Genomic DNA, 14257 nt, shown 5'->3' with positions numbered 1-14257 from the left:
TGTGTCCTGACTTATCTTGGTTGGGAGATGAGCTTTGCTTCCCCTGGGAAGCCTGGAGGGATGCTTGCTCTTCCCCCAATTCCAGTCAAACCTGCCCTAGAGTAAGGATGACCATTTCCCAGAGTGAAGGGATTTAGGACAGTGGTTACTCCTTCAAAAAACCTTGCAGATTAAATATTATTCCTTGGATGACTGGCCTTTGGCCAAAATTCCTGGCAATTTTCCCAACGTGCTTCTTTATGTGAGAAAGGTCTCTCGGTGACGGTGCTGCTTTGATAAGAGTAATTGGTAGAAAATATCAGCTTCACTGTGGATTTGTTTCCTGTCTTTCCTACTGCCAGTGATCCAGAATGACCTTGGGTTCTGCTGTATTTAAACAAGTTTAACAGCTTTTTAATTTAAAAGATCCTCCGTGATGATTTCCAACTTGTTAGGCTTAATGGTTGGGTTTGGAGACTGTGGAGGAGAAAAGACAGCCTGTGTTATGAGAGTTCAACTCCAGAGCCACAGCAAAACCTCCCTGCTCACCAGAAGCTCTTGCAGGGTGGTTTGGAGAGGAGAGGAAGCCTCCAATGTTTCCCCAGTAGCAAACCAGTTGCATTATCATTAAATAAATGGTAGAAAAACTCTGGCTCCCCCCCTCCCTTGCATTTCAGCATGGAGCTTTCTGGTGCTAGAGAAAAATCACAGGATGGAATAAGGCAAAAAACAGTTTGGAGAAGTTTTCTTTTTCAAGTAGATGTGCTTTTAAAAAGTTTTAATTTTATTTTTTAATAGATATTTTCTTTTTCTATCTATTGAAAATATCTCAAAGCAAGCTACCTGACAAAAGGAAAACAAAAGTACGGTATTGGTTTTCCTTGCTGTCCCCCCCATCTATTGAATAAGGTTTTGTTGGGATAAAATTAAAGTGCTTATCTTTGAATTTGCTTCCTCTGGTTGAGTTGGCACAGTACATTGAACGAAGGAATGTTCCAAGTTCAGAGGTGGCATTGGGGAATCTAGTTAAAATGACATCAAAGGCAGCACAGCGGGGCTGAACATGTGTTTGAAGCCGGATAGATTAGAGGCCATTATCAGCCTCTCGCTACTGTGCTGGGAACAAAAGTCGCTCTTTCCGCTGGGACTGCTGCTGGGGAGAATTAAAGGGGAAAAAAATAAAAAAAAAAGAGAGAAAGAAAGAAAAATTGCACCTTCTAATATAATGCTGCTTTCCCCACGAATGGCCGCAGCAGCTTTAGCGTGCGAGTTGTGTTCTGGCTCCCGGGTTTTGTGCAGGGGTTAAGCTGGCATGTTATGTTGTCTGTGGGTGCCGACCAGTGATGGCTAAAATAGTCACCCAGATTTTTAATTTTTTAATATATATTTTTCCCCACCACCACCTCTGAAAATTGTCAGTTGCCATCCAGCCTGGAAAAAGCCACATCGTGAGGCAATGAAACTCTTGTAACCGTTGTGAATCTTTTAAGTTGTTTTTCAAATGGAGGTTTGTCATTAAAGAAAATGAAGCTGCCTAATGAAAGCTGTGTCACCATCACCTGTGACACTGGGGGACATTGCTCTGCTCCCTGTCACTGCTGGGTGCAGCAGAGCTGATGCTCTCTTCCTCCCTCTCTTCCTTCTCCTGCATTACCTGCAGCCAACATCCAGAGCTGTAATTAGCCTGGTTAATTTTCTGTTCTCTCATTTGTCTTCCTACTAAAAAACACTTGTCATTAATCATGGGTTTTATTTTAGTTTAGTGGTGGTTAATTTTGAATGCCTGAGTTACTGCATGAAGTGGCCTTTGGTCTGCTGTTGTTTGGTGGTAGTTCTGCCTGCACCCACCTTTCCAGGGAGCCAGTGCTTGTAGCTTGGGAGCTTTTGCAGGCAAAACAAGGCAGTAAATTGTGTTTCCCTTGCCAAATGGCACCTCGACTTTAAAAACCTGCTGGTTAAGCTGTTTGGCTGATGTTGAGAAGCAGCTGTGCCTGGCAGCTGGGGAGGGGGGTAGGTGCTAAGGGCATTTGGCCTGTGCAAACATCTTGTTGCTGTGAGATGTGCTGGGACCAGTTCATTTGCTCTGCTCCCAAGTGGGTCAGGGCTGGAAGGAGACAGTGTGCGTGGAAATTATTTGGTACTTGTGATAAACTAACCCCCCCTGTTCATTTCCATGAGTGTCTGTGGCATTGAACAGCCTTCCCAAACAGTTGTTTTACTGAATCAGGGGAATGTGTAAAATAAAAAAGGAAAATTCCAAATTGCCAAACTCCAGGCTGGCATTTGAGTTTGCATTTGTTGTTTTTTCTCAAAATCAGTGTCACCAGGACATGGGCCTATGTCCTTACGTTGTAACTGAGCTCCACCTCATTCACATTCTCTTTCTCCCAGGGTGTAAGCAGGGTGGTTGCAATGGTGAGAACAAAAACACAGTTCCTTTCTTCTCCTGAAGTTATGCTCAGCCAGTGATGGTTTGCAGTGCTCAGTGCAGCCTGGTGGTTCAGACCCCTCTGGCTGCCCTTTGCTGGCACCCATGTGCTCCCAGGCCCCATCTTTGAGCTGTGTGCAGCTTGGCAGAGAGGTCTCACCATCCCCCAGCTCATGACAGAGCCACAGACCCAGCTCCCAGTCTGTCAGGACCAAGGATCATTGCCACTACTGTCTCCTTCCTCTACAGAGGCCTCAGTCACCAGCTTTTTCAGCAAGGGCACGAACCCCAGCAGAGCTGGTTCCCTTGGGTGTCACTGCCCATGACATCCCTCCCTAACCTTGTCCTCTTACTCCACAAAGTACCTCCAGGATCAGGCCTGTAATTCCAGACTGAGCTAGAGACCTGCTTAAGAGCAGTGGAGCCAACCCCTTCACTTTGATAAGCCATTTGAGAAGTTGTCACGCTCTCTTAAAAATATATACCTTGTTCCCTGACCAAGTTCCCCTCACTGTAGATGCTCACTGAGCTCCCACTCCTCCTCCCCCTCCTCTCCTGTGCTGTGGTTTGCTGTGTACATTACAGGCTCTTTTGTAGAAAGCAACCAACTATAAAAGGTACCAGGATATGGTCCAAGTCCTTCTCCCTGCCCTCTGCCTAGGGCAGCGGTCGCCAGAGCCCTGCTCTGCTCTGTTCCAGTGGATGCCCTGTGAGTCCCCCCAGCACCCAATGCCAGAGTGTTCCAGGTCTGGGGGCACCTGGGCAAGCATTGTTCCCTGCACGGATTCCTCTTACTCTGCTGCACTGGCCCTGGGCATGCAAAGCCTTTCTCAGGAGTAAAGGGGTTTCCTACCTTTGCTGGGGGGGCTGAGAGGAATGTGATGTATGAGAGGAGCTAAAGCGTGGCCTGTTGTTTTGTTCCAGCAGAGATGGGATCCCACCCTACAGACTCCGAAAGCAGCATCGCAGAGAGATGCAAGAAAGTGCCAAAGCAAATGGACGTGTGCCACTACCTCACATTCCTGTAAGTAGCACTGTCTCCTTCCCCAGAGGTAAATATGCAAAATATGTGAGATCTTAGTGTAGAGTTGCTCTGCTTGCTCAAGTTTAACCCCTCATTTAGTATTGGGTTCATTTGGAGATGTTTTAAGATGGAAATACACCATCCTAGGAAAGGGCTTGCTAGTCTTCTGCCAAATTCATCATCCTGGGCTGCCCAATATGTCTAATTTTTTCTTAACTGTTCAGTCAGTAGACAATTGTTTCTCCTGGAGAAGGGAAGAGCTGGCTGGCATCTCCCTGCATGCAGTTTAAGTGCCCTTGGGTGAGCTGGAGGTGTTTGTGGAAGGTGCAGGAGGCCATGGGACATGGAGGCTGATGTAGCTCTCAGCCAAGGTCAGCTGAGAAGAAACACAACTGTCCCGAGCAGTATTTCTGCACTGGGCAGCCAAAGGAGCTGTGACCTGTTCCCAGGCACTCGGCAAAGCCTGCCTGGGGGTGTGAGGCAGGAGAGCAAAGAAGGTGCAGGCATAAGTATTTAATTTGTCTGACACTGTCTCCCTGGTTGCTTCAGGTAAGCAAACGGCTTTGGAAGATGAACATACCTGCTAGGGCTCTGCAGCACCATCTGCAGCTCTGCTTATTATTACTTTCTTTCTGTGAGCAGTTACAGGTGACATTTAATATCTAGCAGGGAATAAAGGTGCTTCTTTCCCCTTTGGACAGCTGGACTCCAGCACAAATCAAATGGGGAAGGAAAAAAAAAAAAAAAAGCCCTCCATCTGCTTTTTTCCAGAAGTGCCTTCAAACTGGAGGCAGCTGTTCTCATCCTGCCTGCTCAAAGCAGCACAATACCAGCAGAAATACACCCTTGTTTTCATCTGATTTAAAAGCAAAAAAACAAACCAAACCAAAACCCAAAACCACCGCTCTTTGTTTTGCCTTTTAAATTAGATTATTTTCCTTAGATTTAAGAGGGTCTCCTGGTCTTTGATCACTGGGTTGACAATAAAAGCCCAGGCTGTGGACGCTCACTCACCATCCTTGTTCAGTCACCTCTCTTTTCATGCAGTTGCTTTCCCAGTGTGGTCGCTGTTGAAAAGACTGGCTGGGTGCCTTTTTCTTTCACTTGGTGCCGTTTTTACTGTAAGCATGGCTTTGTTAGGGTTGAAGTTTGAAAGCTTGGCCTTTATTTTTTTGTTGTTGTTGTTGTTGTTGCTGGTCCCCAACAGTGGGAACTACCGAGGGAATATTCTCTGACTTCAAAGCTTGTCAGTGGCTTTACCTTTTGGATAAAAATAATCGTGGCTTTTCTGTTGATTGTGTGCACTGGCAATGCCTTGATGAACTGCAGGTTATAAACCCAAAGTATGGAGCATTAAATATGTATAGTGAGCTCTGCTTTAACGAACTTCCATCTGCCAAACATTTCTTTTGTTGAACTGAATAAGTGTCATTCCAGCAGCAGTTCCTTGCAGGCTAATTAGTTTTACTTAGCATTAAATTTTATCGACCTTTTTGGAAACCAGTTGAAAAAAGGGGGGTGGGAAAACAAGGTTTAAATTGGCCACCTGCTGCTTATAAATTTTTATATTCTCCTACTTATCTACACAGTCTTGTAGAATTACATATTCCTCCTAAACTAGACACAGACACTTCACAAGGACTTTTCTGTGAAACAGCCACTGTTCCCATTAGATTCTGCACTGCAATTTTAAGTCCCAGGGAAAAAGGCACCTTGGTGCATATTTATAGGGGTGCACAGGACTGAGAAGTTGAGTTACTTCTAGTCTTTCTCCAGGGAATAAAAGTTTAGTTCAGACACGCTGGCACCTCCTGCCAGCCAATTACTGACACAGAATTGGCATCGACTTCAGAGAGTCACTGCTCTGCCCTGGCTTATCAATCAGCCAAGAAAGGAGAAGGTAATTAGACAATGTGTTTTGACAACACCAGTGTGAAATGTTATAAAGTTAGTCTTTTAAAATCACCTCTAACTGCACGCTTCTTGAATTAAAACTTCTCCAATTAGCAAGGAGCCATGCAAATGTTGCTTCAAGTGTTGCTTTCCAAAGCTGGTGGTTAGGCTACCTCACAGCCCGTAGCTAAAGCAGGTTCCATCAGCCCCCTGGACCTGGTGGTTAGGGAGCTTCTGAACGTGCAGCCATGACTAAATAGCAGCCTTTGAGTGAAGGTCTTTATGGACTCATATCTCACCTGCATAGCCAGAGTCCACACTGATAGTGCTTGCAGAATGCATGGCATGTTTTCCTAGTGATAGCAGAGAACCTTCTCCTTCTGAAAAGTCATTTCAGAAGTCCTTTAGAGACGTCACCGTTCCCTTACAAATGAGTTATGGGGCTATTACACAGAATTCTGAAAGAGCTTCTATAGCTTTTAATAGCAGCACTTCTAGTTAGGTCCAGAAGCTATAAACTGCCATGATGATATGTTCATAGGAGCCTGCCTGCTGGGTTCACCAGCCGTGCTGCTTCCAGATGACAAAGGCATGTGCTGGTTATGTAGGATGCCCTGCAGTGCTGCAGGAGAACTTGGTGCATGGTGGCTGTGTTCTGCAACTTCACAATGGCACACTCACCAATGCTCTAAGTTAGGAAAAGGTGTGTTTGATGACATGATGCTCTGCCCAGGAATGCTGTGGGTGAAGGTCTCTAGCAAGTGACAAAACCTTCATTTGGTGCCTCTCACAGGAACCCATTACACGGTGGGTGAGTGTTGCTTTTCTTCTGGTTTGTGTCTCTTTTGGCTTCAAGCAGAGACTTGGAGTACCAAGGAAGGAAAGAGCAAGCAAAACCCAAGACTTGCATCTGTCTCATGGAGCCAAGTCCATGCAACTCCTCCTCCATTGACTCCAAGAAAAGAAGGAGAAAACATGATAGCATGGAGAGCTTGTGTATCTTGCATGTTCTTAGCAAGCTGCTTCTTCCTGAAGGTACCAGAGCTTCAGACACTTTGCTTGTCAAGAACAGAGGACAATGTTCTGGTGACAGATAGATACCTCAAGAAATCCTTCCTCACAGCTGTCACTAGGAAAGATTGCTCCATCTAGACCAGTTTAAGCAATTTCTTTCTTGCCAACCCATCTGGCATTCAGCTTCCCATCCATTGTTCTCTGCAACCTCCCCAGCTCAGCTGGGGTTGGTTCTGGACAGACCTGTCTGAACTAGTGGCATTAAATAAATGTGGGTAACAAATTAAATAAAGCGTTAGATAAACCAGCTGTAGCTGAAACTGCTCTTTAAAATGGAGCAGTTTCTTTCTGAATTGTTAATCCAGATTGGCCAGAGGTCTCGTTCTGGTCCAGACTGGAGGGCTGGATCCTCCAAAACCAGGCAGTTCTCAAGAGTTCTACACCCTTTACTTAGAACAAACCCTTTTGGAGCTGTTCTGCTTCCAGAACAATAAAGCTTACTTAGAGCTCCCTTGGTAGGGCTCTGGATGCCCACAGGAAGACAGGGACAGGTTGAAAATCCTGAAGTCCTGAAGGATCCTCCTCCAGGCAACAGACTCAGCCTGGCTGGTTTATGATGGAGTATGTCTCCCTTCCAAAGTCAGGCCTGTCATTCCATAAGACTTTCAAACACTTTGTTGTCTTGAGCTTTTTGAACCAGGTCAGTGCAATCCATGTGGGCTGTCCAGGGAGATGGTGAGAGCCCTCAGGAGTTGTCTGTGTTGTTTCAGCACAGGGGAATTTGCATTCATTATTCCACAATCCTGGTAGTTTGGGGGAGGTCTGTGTAGCTCATCCATTGATCTAGGAATACAGTCAGACCCATGGTGATAGTCCAAGCACCCTCCTGCTTGCCAGCTTTCTGTGGGTCACCATTACAGGTACCCAGCAGGACAATGTGGGGCAAATGCAACTGGTGTCCATGAGGTGAAGTGAGGTTTGTTTCAGTTGCATTGAACTTGGGTGGTCAGGGGAGCCTTGCAGGGATGGCTTCCTCTGCATCTGGCACCCTGGAACTGGCTGCTGAGGACTTCTGCAAGCAGCTGCGCTGAGTGGAGAGCCCTAAGGACAGGGCAGTGGGGTTTGCAGATGCAGTGGTTTATCAGAGAGGAAGACGAGTTAATTCTGAAGATTCTTGGGTTCAGTTTCATTTCTGTAGTCAAGCTGCAGTCACCTCCAGTGAGAGGCTGTGGATAAACATGCTGAAATGCTAGTTGTAAAAGGCTTGTCTCAAGTTCCCTGGATACAACAGTGGCTCTGAATGTCCTCAGATCCCCATTAGAGAGGGAGCTGTGGTCCTCAAGCCTTGCTGGGCCTGGTGGGAGCCACCTTATTTGGGCAGGACTTGAACACACAGGTGAGCAAACATCAGCCTTTGCACAGGGGGCTGGGGAGGGACTTAGAGCTGCTGCATTGCCTCAACAACTGTGAACATAAAGGGGAGATCTTCCCTGGTTCTGCTTCTCCATGGAAGCCACTGTGGTGGCTGCCTCATGGGATGGATGGTGGAGCTTTGGGGTTCCTGCTACACTCAGGCTCCCCGAGCCAGGAGAGGGTGGTTGGTTTGGGTTTGATCCCAGCTTGGATGGGTCAGTCCTGCCTGGGACAGCTTCAGGTGGAGCTGTCAGTCCTTCTGCTTGTCACAGAGAGCTGGAGCAGGCAGTCCTGCCTGCAGAGCCACATTGTGTCCACAGACATCCCCAGGGACTCTGTAGCCCAGCCCCATCCAGCAGGGCAGAGGAGGCAAAGGCAGTGAGCACTGAAAGGGGGGGTTGCTGGCAGGGTCAGCAAACAAAACAATGCTCTAACTGAGACCTCTGCAACCCAACTTGGGTGTCATAAAAGAGGTCTTCAGCTCCTCAGAGCCAGCAAGAGGATACTTACTGTCCGTGTTTTCCTTCCCCTGTCTTCCACTCAGGAGCTGGCAGAGAGAAAACCAGTAAGATTTGGATGCTTTTGTCAGGTTTGGAGGCAAAGCATTATTTTAGTCTCCTGCACTGATCTCTTGGCTGGTACAGGGTAAATTCGGGTGGTCTCTAATCCTCCTTTAAAGATTACAACTCAATGGATGCTTCTGGTGCTGCATTTGTTCTTGATGAATTATCTCAAGTCTTCACATTTAATTTTATCTCTGGTCCTGTAGAGTGTATATTTCTCTCAAGTCAGTATTGAAATATTTGAATGCAGGTGTTTTGTACTGTTGAATTTTCCATACGTTTTTCTTCCAGATTAATTTTTTATCTCTTCTGTATTTTAATTTTTCCTACTATTTTAACAAAATAATGCAGAAGGGATAAAAAATGAGGGGAAAAACCAGGAGTTGTCAATCTACACAGACTTATTATCCCAGAGCTCAGGAATTTAGGGACAATGTAACTCCGTGTAAGGAATGAAGAATGCCCTTGAACTCTGGTAAATGGTGATTTCTTCACCCCAAGCAAGCAGAAAAGTGCTATCTGTGTGCTTGTGAGGTTGTTGTGCTGATAAAGCAAGCAGGGGATCATGGTATGGCTCTGAAGAGCCAAGATGCAATCCTGCAGGATCCTCTAGTAAGAGAGGATGCTTTGTGGGAGCTGTGGCCTCCTGTGTCTGGGCTGAGGGCAGAAGGTGTCTCAGAGCTGACAGGGTTCTGTCTCCTTTCTGCAGCCGTGGGGTGTGTTTGCAGGGATTGACCTGATCCACCTGGAGAAAGCTGAATAAGTGTGCTTAAGAGGTCTCCTTTCTGGCAAGGTGAAAACATCACTGCCATAAGCATGACTTTTGAGAGGTTTGTCTGTATGTCCTTCTCCAGCCTTTCAGAGCAGGGTCTCCCTGCTGACCGTGTGTACGCTGGCAGGAAAATGAGCACATCCCTCCCAAGGAGGACTTTGGTGCCTAAAGAGCTTGCTGAATTGTGCCTCAAAAAAACCTTTCCTTTACCTGGGCTGGTGTGTGGAGCTGGGGAACTCATGGTGGTGGCTCAGCCTCCAGCCCACCAGTCCCAGGCTGCACCTCTTGTGTCTGCCAGCCTGTCCTTTCTCAGCTCCCCACTGGAACGACTGGCGCTTCCAGCCAGGAGAACCTCCAAAAGAAACAGCTGCTTTTTCATGCATCTTTTGTTAACCCCTGGTGTGTTTTCCCTCCAGCGTACGTACCGAATGCCAAAGGATATCCACGTTGAACCAGAGAAGTTTGCTGCAGAGCTGATCAATCGTTTGGAGGAAGTACAGAAGGAACGTGAAGCAGAGGAGAAATTGGAGGAGCGCCTGAAACGTGTTCGAGCGGTGAGTAACCTCCTTGCCTCCTTTACCAGCAGTTAGCAACCTCCTTGCTTCCTTTACCAGCAGTTAGTAGCCTCCTTGCCTCCTTTACCAGCAGTCAGTAACCTCCTTACCTCCTTTACCAGCCTGGGAGTTTGTGTACTATACACCACAGGGAGCTTTTAGCTGCTCTGGAAGCAACCTGGGTGACCATTTCCCTACTCCAACAGCCACCACCATCACTTTGCAGAGGGCTTCTGGAGGCCCACATTGTGCCAGGAGCTTCCATGGTTCTGGTCCCTGGTCTGTGCAAGGCTCTGAGCTTCTGCTGTAAGCAGCCATGGCCCAGCAGTGCCCACTTCTGTCACCAGATAGGTGCTGTGGGTGCTCTCCATCATCATCTTTGGCACCTTTGCTCTCCTGTCCATCACAGACTTGGTGAGCAGTTCCTTCCATGCAAGGATGGGGACTATGGAAAAGGTCTTCACCATCCCCTGCAGGGTTTTGTCTGATGGTGACCACATGCCAGGTTATGCTTGGAGGTGTTTGGGTGTGCTAGCAGGCCATTCCTACCAAAACCAAAAAAGGGTTCTGCCCATCAATGCACTTCCCTAGAAAATGTGGAACTGATCAGGTGTGGTAGCACCCAAAGATCCTCTCTCTGGGCAGAGAACACACTGACTGCACATGGGTGCCTGGGTAAGGGTAAGCCTGTGGCACTGTGTGCTCTCAGCCCTGGTACCACCAGGGCCCTTCAGAGCTCCAGGAGTGGGTAGATGAACCAAGGGAAGCCTGCAAGGTGAGGTGTTGGTCATCTCACCTTACCTGTGTGAGGCACCCAGTTCAGCGATATTCACACCACATCTTCTGAGATACTGCATCTCACAGGGACCTGTCCATCTTGTTCTGGGCATACAGGAGAGCTTTCAGAGGATGCCAGAGTGTCACTGAACATCACAGACTGAAGGCTGTAGAACTACAGCCCTAAGTGAAGAAACTGTAGGTCCCTGCAGCTAATAGCAGCTGTGGCCCTGAGGCAAAAGCTCTGTACTTGGTAACCCACAGCTCTCCCTGAAAGCAGAGGTGTTGGTGCCTGTCTTGGCTGACTCTCTGCTTCCAAAGAAACTGAGCCTCTGGGGCTCCAGACCAGGCCATCCAGCCCCATTGCAGCATTTTAAAATATTCATCAATATTATTAAACGTTCATCTTTAAACAGCAAAAGAGGTTGTAATATTTGCTTTAAATCACATCTGTGTTTCAGATGTGAAGAGTGAGGAAGGCAGAGGAGGTCTCTGAGCTTCCCTCCAGCTCCCAGCACTGGGCAGCAAACTCCCTGCATGTCTGTGTCCAGCAATCAGCCAGAAAAAAAGCCAGCAAGGTGCTACTATGTGATTAGATTCCTGTTCTTCTAGAACTGGTCCATTTTACTCTCTGGCACCTCTTGCTTTTTAGACAAAGCCAGTGTGACTAGCAGCATTTTCTGCTAACACAGTCCTAGAGCTTTCTTCTTCCTCCTCCTCCCACAGCTCCATGGCAGCCCCCACCTGTACCAGGCTGCATTATCCCAGCCCACTCCCTCCTTGAAGAAGCTGCCAGTAGCAATACCATAAAATCAGCAAATACCTATGTGCCAGAGAATAAATTTAAGTCTGTTTAAACACATTTTTCTGTGACTTAATCTATTTTTAAGGCCAGGACTCCCACTAATGCTATATATTAAACCTCTTTGCTGTCTGCAGAATGTATTTCATTCACTGGCTGGCATCTGGCATTAGCCATTCAGGGAAAACTCAGAGTAAGCAATTGTAGCTTTTTTAGGTCAGCACTTAAGGTGCAGGAGCTGCTGGTATCAGCAAGAGGAGAGCTTGAATCCTGATAGATCACAGGGCTTTTTTCTATGACCTGAACACCAGGACTTAGAGGGTAACCTCTTACCAGGTCTGCATGGCTCACTGAACAGCAGCACAGGGAAAACCACAAGCACAAATCACAGTGGGCAGTTACCAGCTTAGCAGAGAAGCTGGAAATATTTTGCAAAAGCCAGGAAAAAAGGATTTTTCTCCCCCATACTGAGCTGTCTGCAGATTCCCCTTCAAAGCTGCATCATGCAGTAACATCAAGAAGAGGCATCTAGTTTAGAGGCTTTTACTGAAAAGACTAAGATTTCTGTTTTTCAAAAAAAAAACCACACAAATTCTGATTTCATTAGTTATTCTGAGCAACATGAGAGAGGATTAGAGGACAGGCATGTCCCCTTACTAGTTTTTGAGCCACTTTAGCCTCATGTCTGTGCATGGAAGCTGCAGCACCTTATCATACAGACCAGTATCATATCATACAGCTCAGTATTGCATCATACAGATCAGTCTGTCTTTGAACTGAGGGAACTGAAAATAAAGCAGGAGAAGCAAAATCCAGGGCTGAGATTCTCACTGTTTGAATATAAAATATTGCCTCACTAGAGATAGAAAACATTTGCATGATGATGGAAAACTCACTGGTGGTTAGGTGAGCTGTTGTGCCCTGCTGACCAGCAGCAGCCTGAGTGGTGGGACTGGGAGAAGGCAGAGGAGGAGGTTTGCAGCAAGGTATCTCTTCCCCTGGCTCAGCAGGGCAGGTTGCAGCCTCCTAATTCAAAGGAAAGGGCAGCCCTGGCCCTGCTGCACAGCAGAAACAGCTCCACAGCCAGGCAGCAAAGTTGCAGTCTGTATCTCTCCAGCTGCCTCTGCCTTCCGGAGTGGATGGAAGAGGTTTCTGACAATGTTATGTCAACAAAGCACCATCTAGTGGTTATGGCACCCAGGGCTTCCCTGCCGGAAAGGGCAGCACACACTGCCCAGTTCTGCCCAGTTCTCCTCGGCCAGATGCTGAGACAGGGCTCCAGAGCTCACAGACCTTCACCTTCCTTTGGTGTCAGACACAGTGTTCTTGCCTCCTGTCTGGGCCTTCTTTGTCATCTTGTTGGCTTCTGCCAGTGGCAGCCATGGGCTGAAGGGTGTTCAGAGGGCTGAAGGGTGCAGGTTGGGCAGCAGGCTTGTGCCATGAGCTGCAGGCAGGTTTGGGTGCAGGCAGGTTTGGGTGCTGGCAGGTTGGGTGCAGGCAGGTTGGGTACAGGCAGGTTTGGGTGCAGATAGCTATGGTATCAGTGCTGTGGAGTGGGAATCCAGCTGCCCCAGGCCTGCCTGCACACACCAACCCCAGCAGCACTTGCTCCTGCCTGAGGACTTGCTTGAGGTCCAGATCTCCTCAGTGGCACAGGTGAGCTAAGTGAGCCAGTGCATCCCTCTCCTCCCCTTTGCCCATTCTCATCCCAGGCTTGGAGCACAGCAAAGTACCAGCTCCCAGTAATTGGCAAAACAGAGTTCCAGGCAGCCAGAGGATTTCCTGAATCCCAGGTGCCCATTTGGCTGGACCACCCCAGGTTGCCTCTCTGATGCCACCCTGCTCCAGTGTGACAGCTCTGCTGCCATTCATCAGGCATCTGTGCCAGGCTCAGATTTACCCCTGCACACTGGGATGATGCTTCAACCTAAGAGTTTTCCAGAAAGCAGGTACCAGCCCTAAAAGCCTCTCAAGTGCTAAGCACATCACTGGGTTACCATAAACTGCTAATAAATATTTACCCTGGTGGCAGGGATTTAGTCAGCACAGCCTTCATCTTTTCTTGTGCCTGAGCTCGGTGCCCAGGGATGGTGGTTGGCAAGTTGGCAGCCTTGTGGCTGCAGATGAAAAGTGCCTCTGAAGTTCTTCAAAATGATTTGATAGAATGTTGTGGGTTCCCTCCAGACTTAGGCATCATGTTACACCCCCGGGCTGGCAGCACCCATGGCTGTGGCACTTTCAAAGCCTGGCATTGTCCCTGGTTCAGGTTTGAACCCCCAGGTGTGGCACAGGAGGATGCTTGTTGTTTGCTTTCTCGCTGCGTGGTTGGCAGCTGAGACTTGGGGGCTGGTTAGCAAGTGATGGATGATGGCATCTGACAGGCAAAGCTGGTGGCACTCAGTGTTTTTGAGCAGATGCATTTATCTGCCAGGGCAGAGATGCCCTGGGCTGAAACTGGTTTCTTTGCTGTTCCATCAGAAGAAGAAAGAGCAGGATTAAAGGGCTTGCTGGAATCCTGCTTATGTAATTTAAAAAATTAGGAATCTTGACTTCCAATAAAGAAACTTCATAAATATCTGAGCTTATGTTGGAGTGTAAAGTAGTTTGTCAGCATCAAAACTGTGGCTGTCAGCATAGAGGAGTTTTATTCTTCCTGGCAAGGACCTGGGAGTCACTAACAGCATCTCCTAGACAGTTGGGAGCTAGAAGACCAAGCAGTCAGTTCCAACCCTCCTTGAGCTGTGTGATGTGTTTCACTCTAGCCTTAGCATGCCTGGGAGAAATCAAATGTCTGATTTTCAACCCCAAATGAAACAAAAACTTTATTTCACTATAAGAAACTTTATTTTAAATGTTCTTTAGAAGAACATTTTTGCTAAAGCATGACTAAATGGCAAAAAAGAGCTACTGTATTTAGACTTAGGAAAAAAAAAAGGCAGAGCAACATTACTTTAAAAAAAAAAAAAAAAATAAAAAAAAGGATATGTTTACATTTGATTTTGGCTACCAGGAGTTTGGTTTGGTTGGATTTAATTTTT

At 47.3% G+C, this 14257-nt stretch overlaps 1 protein-coding gene across 1 annotated transcript in view; it reads left to right on the top strand.

The window, feature by feature from the left end:
* The window catches only part of AXIN1 (axin 1), a 66399-nt gene that overhangs the window by 41119 nt on the left and 11023 nt on the right, over positions 1-14257 (top strand). Inside the window, exons 3-4 of the mRNA XM_009995485.1 lie at positions 3335-3431; positions 9503-9640. Coding sequence (XP_009993787.1) covers positions 3335-3431; positions 9503-9640 — 235 coding nt within the window. The remainder of the gene's footprint in view (positions 1-3334; positions 3432-9502; positions 9641-14257) is intronic.

The sequence above is a fragment of the Chaetura pelagica genome, unplaced genomic scaffold (assembly GCF_000747805.2).
Source record: "Chaetura pelagica isolate M959 unplaced genomic scaffold, ChaPel_1.0 scaffold124, whole genome shotgun sequence".
Taxonomy (NCBI): Eukaryota; Metazoa; Chordata; class Aves; order Apodiformes; family Apodidae; genus Chaetura; species Chaetura pelagica.
Note: the sequence above shows the minus strand (reverse complement) of the source record. Positions and strands in the feature narration are given on the sequence as shown.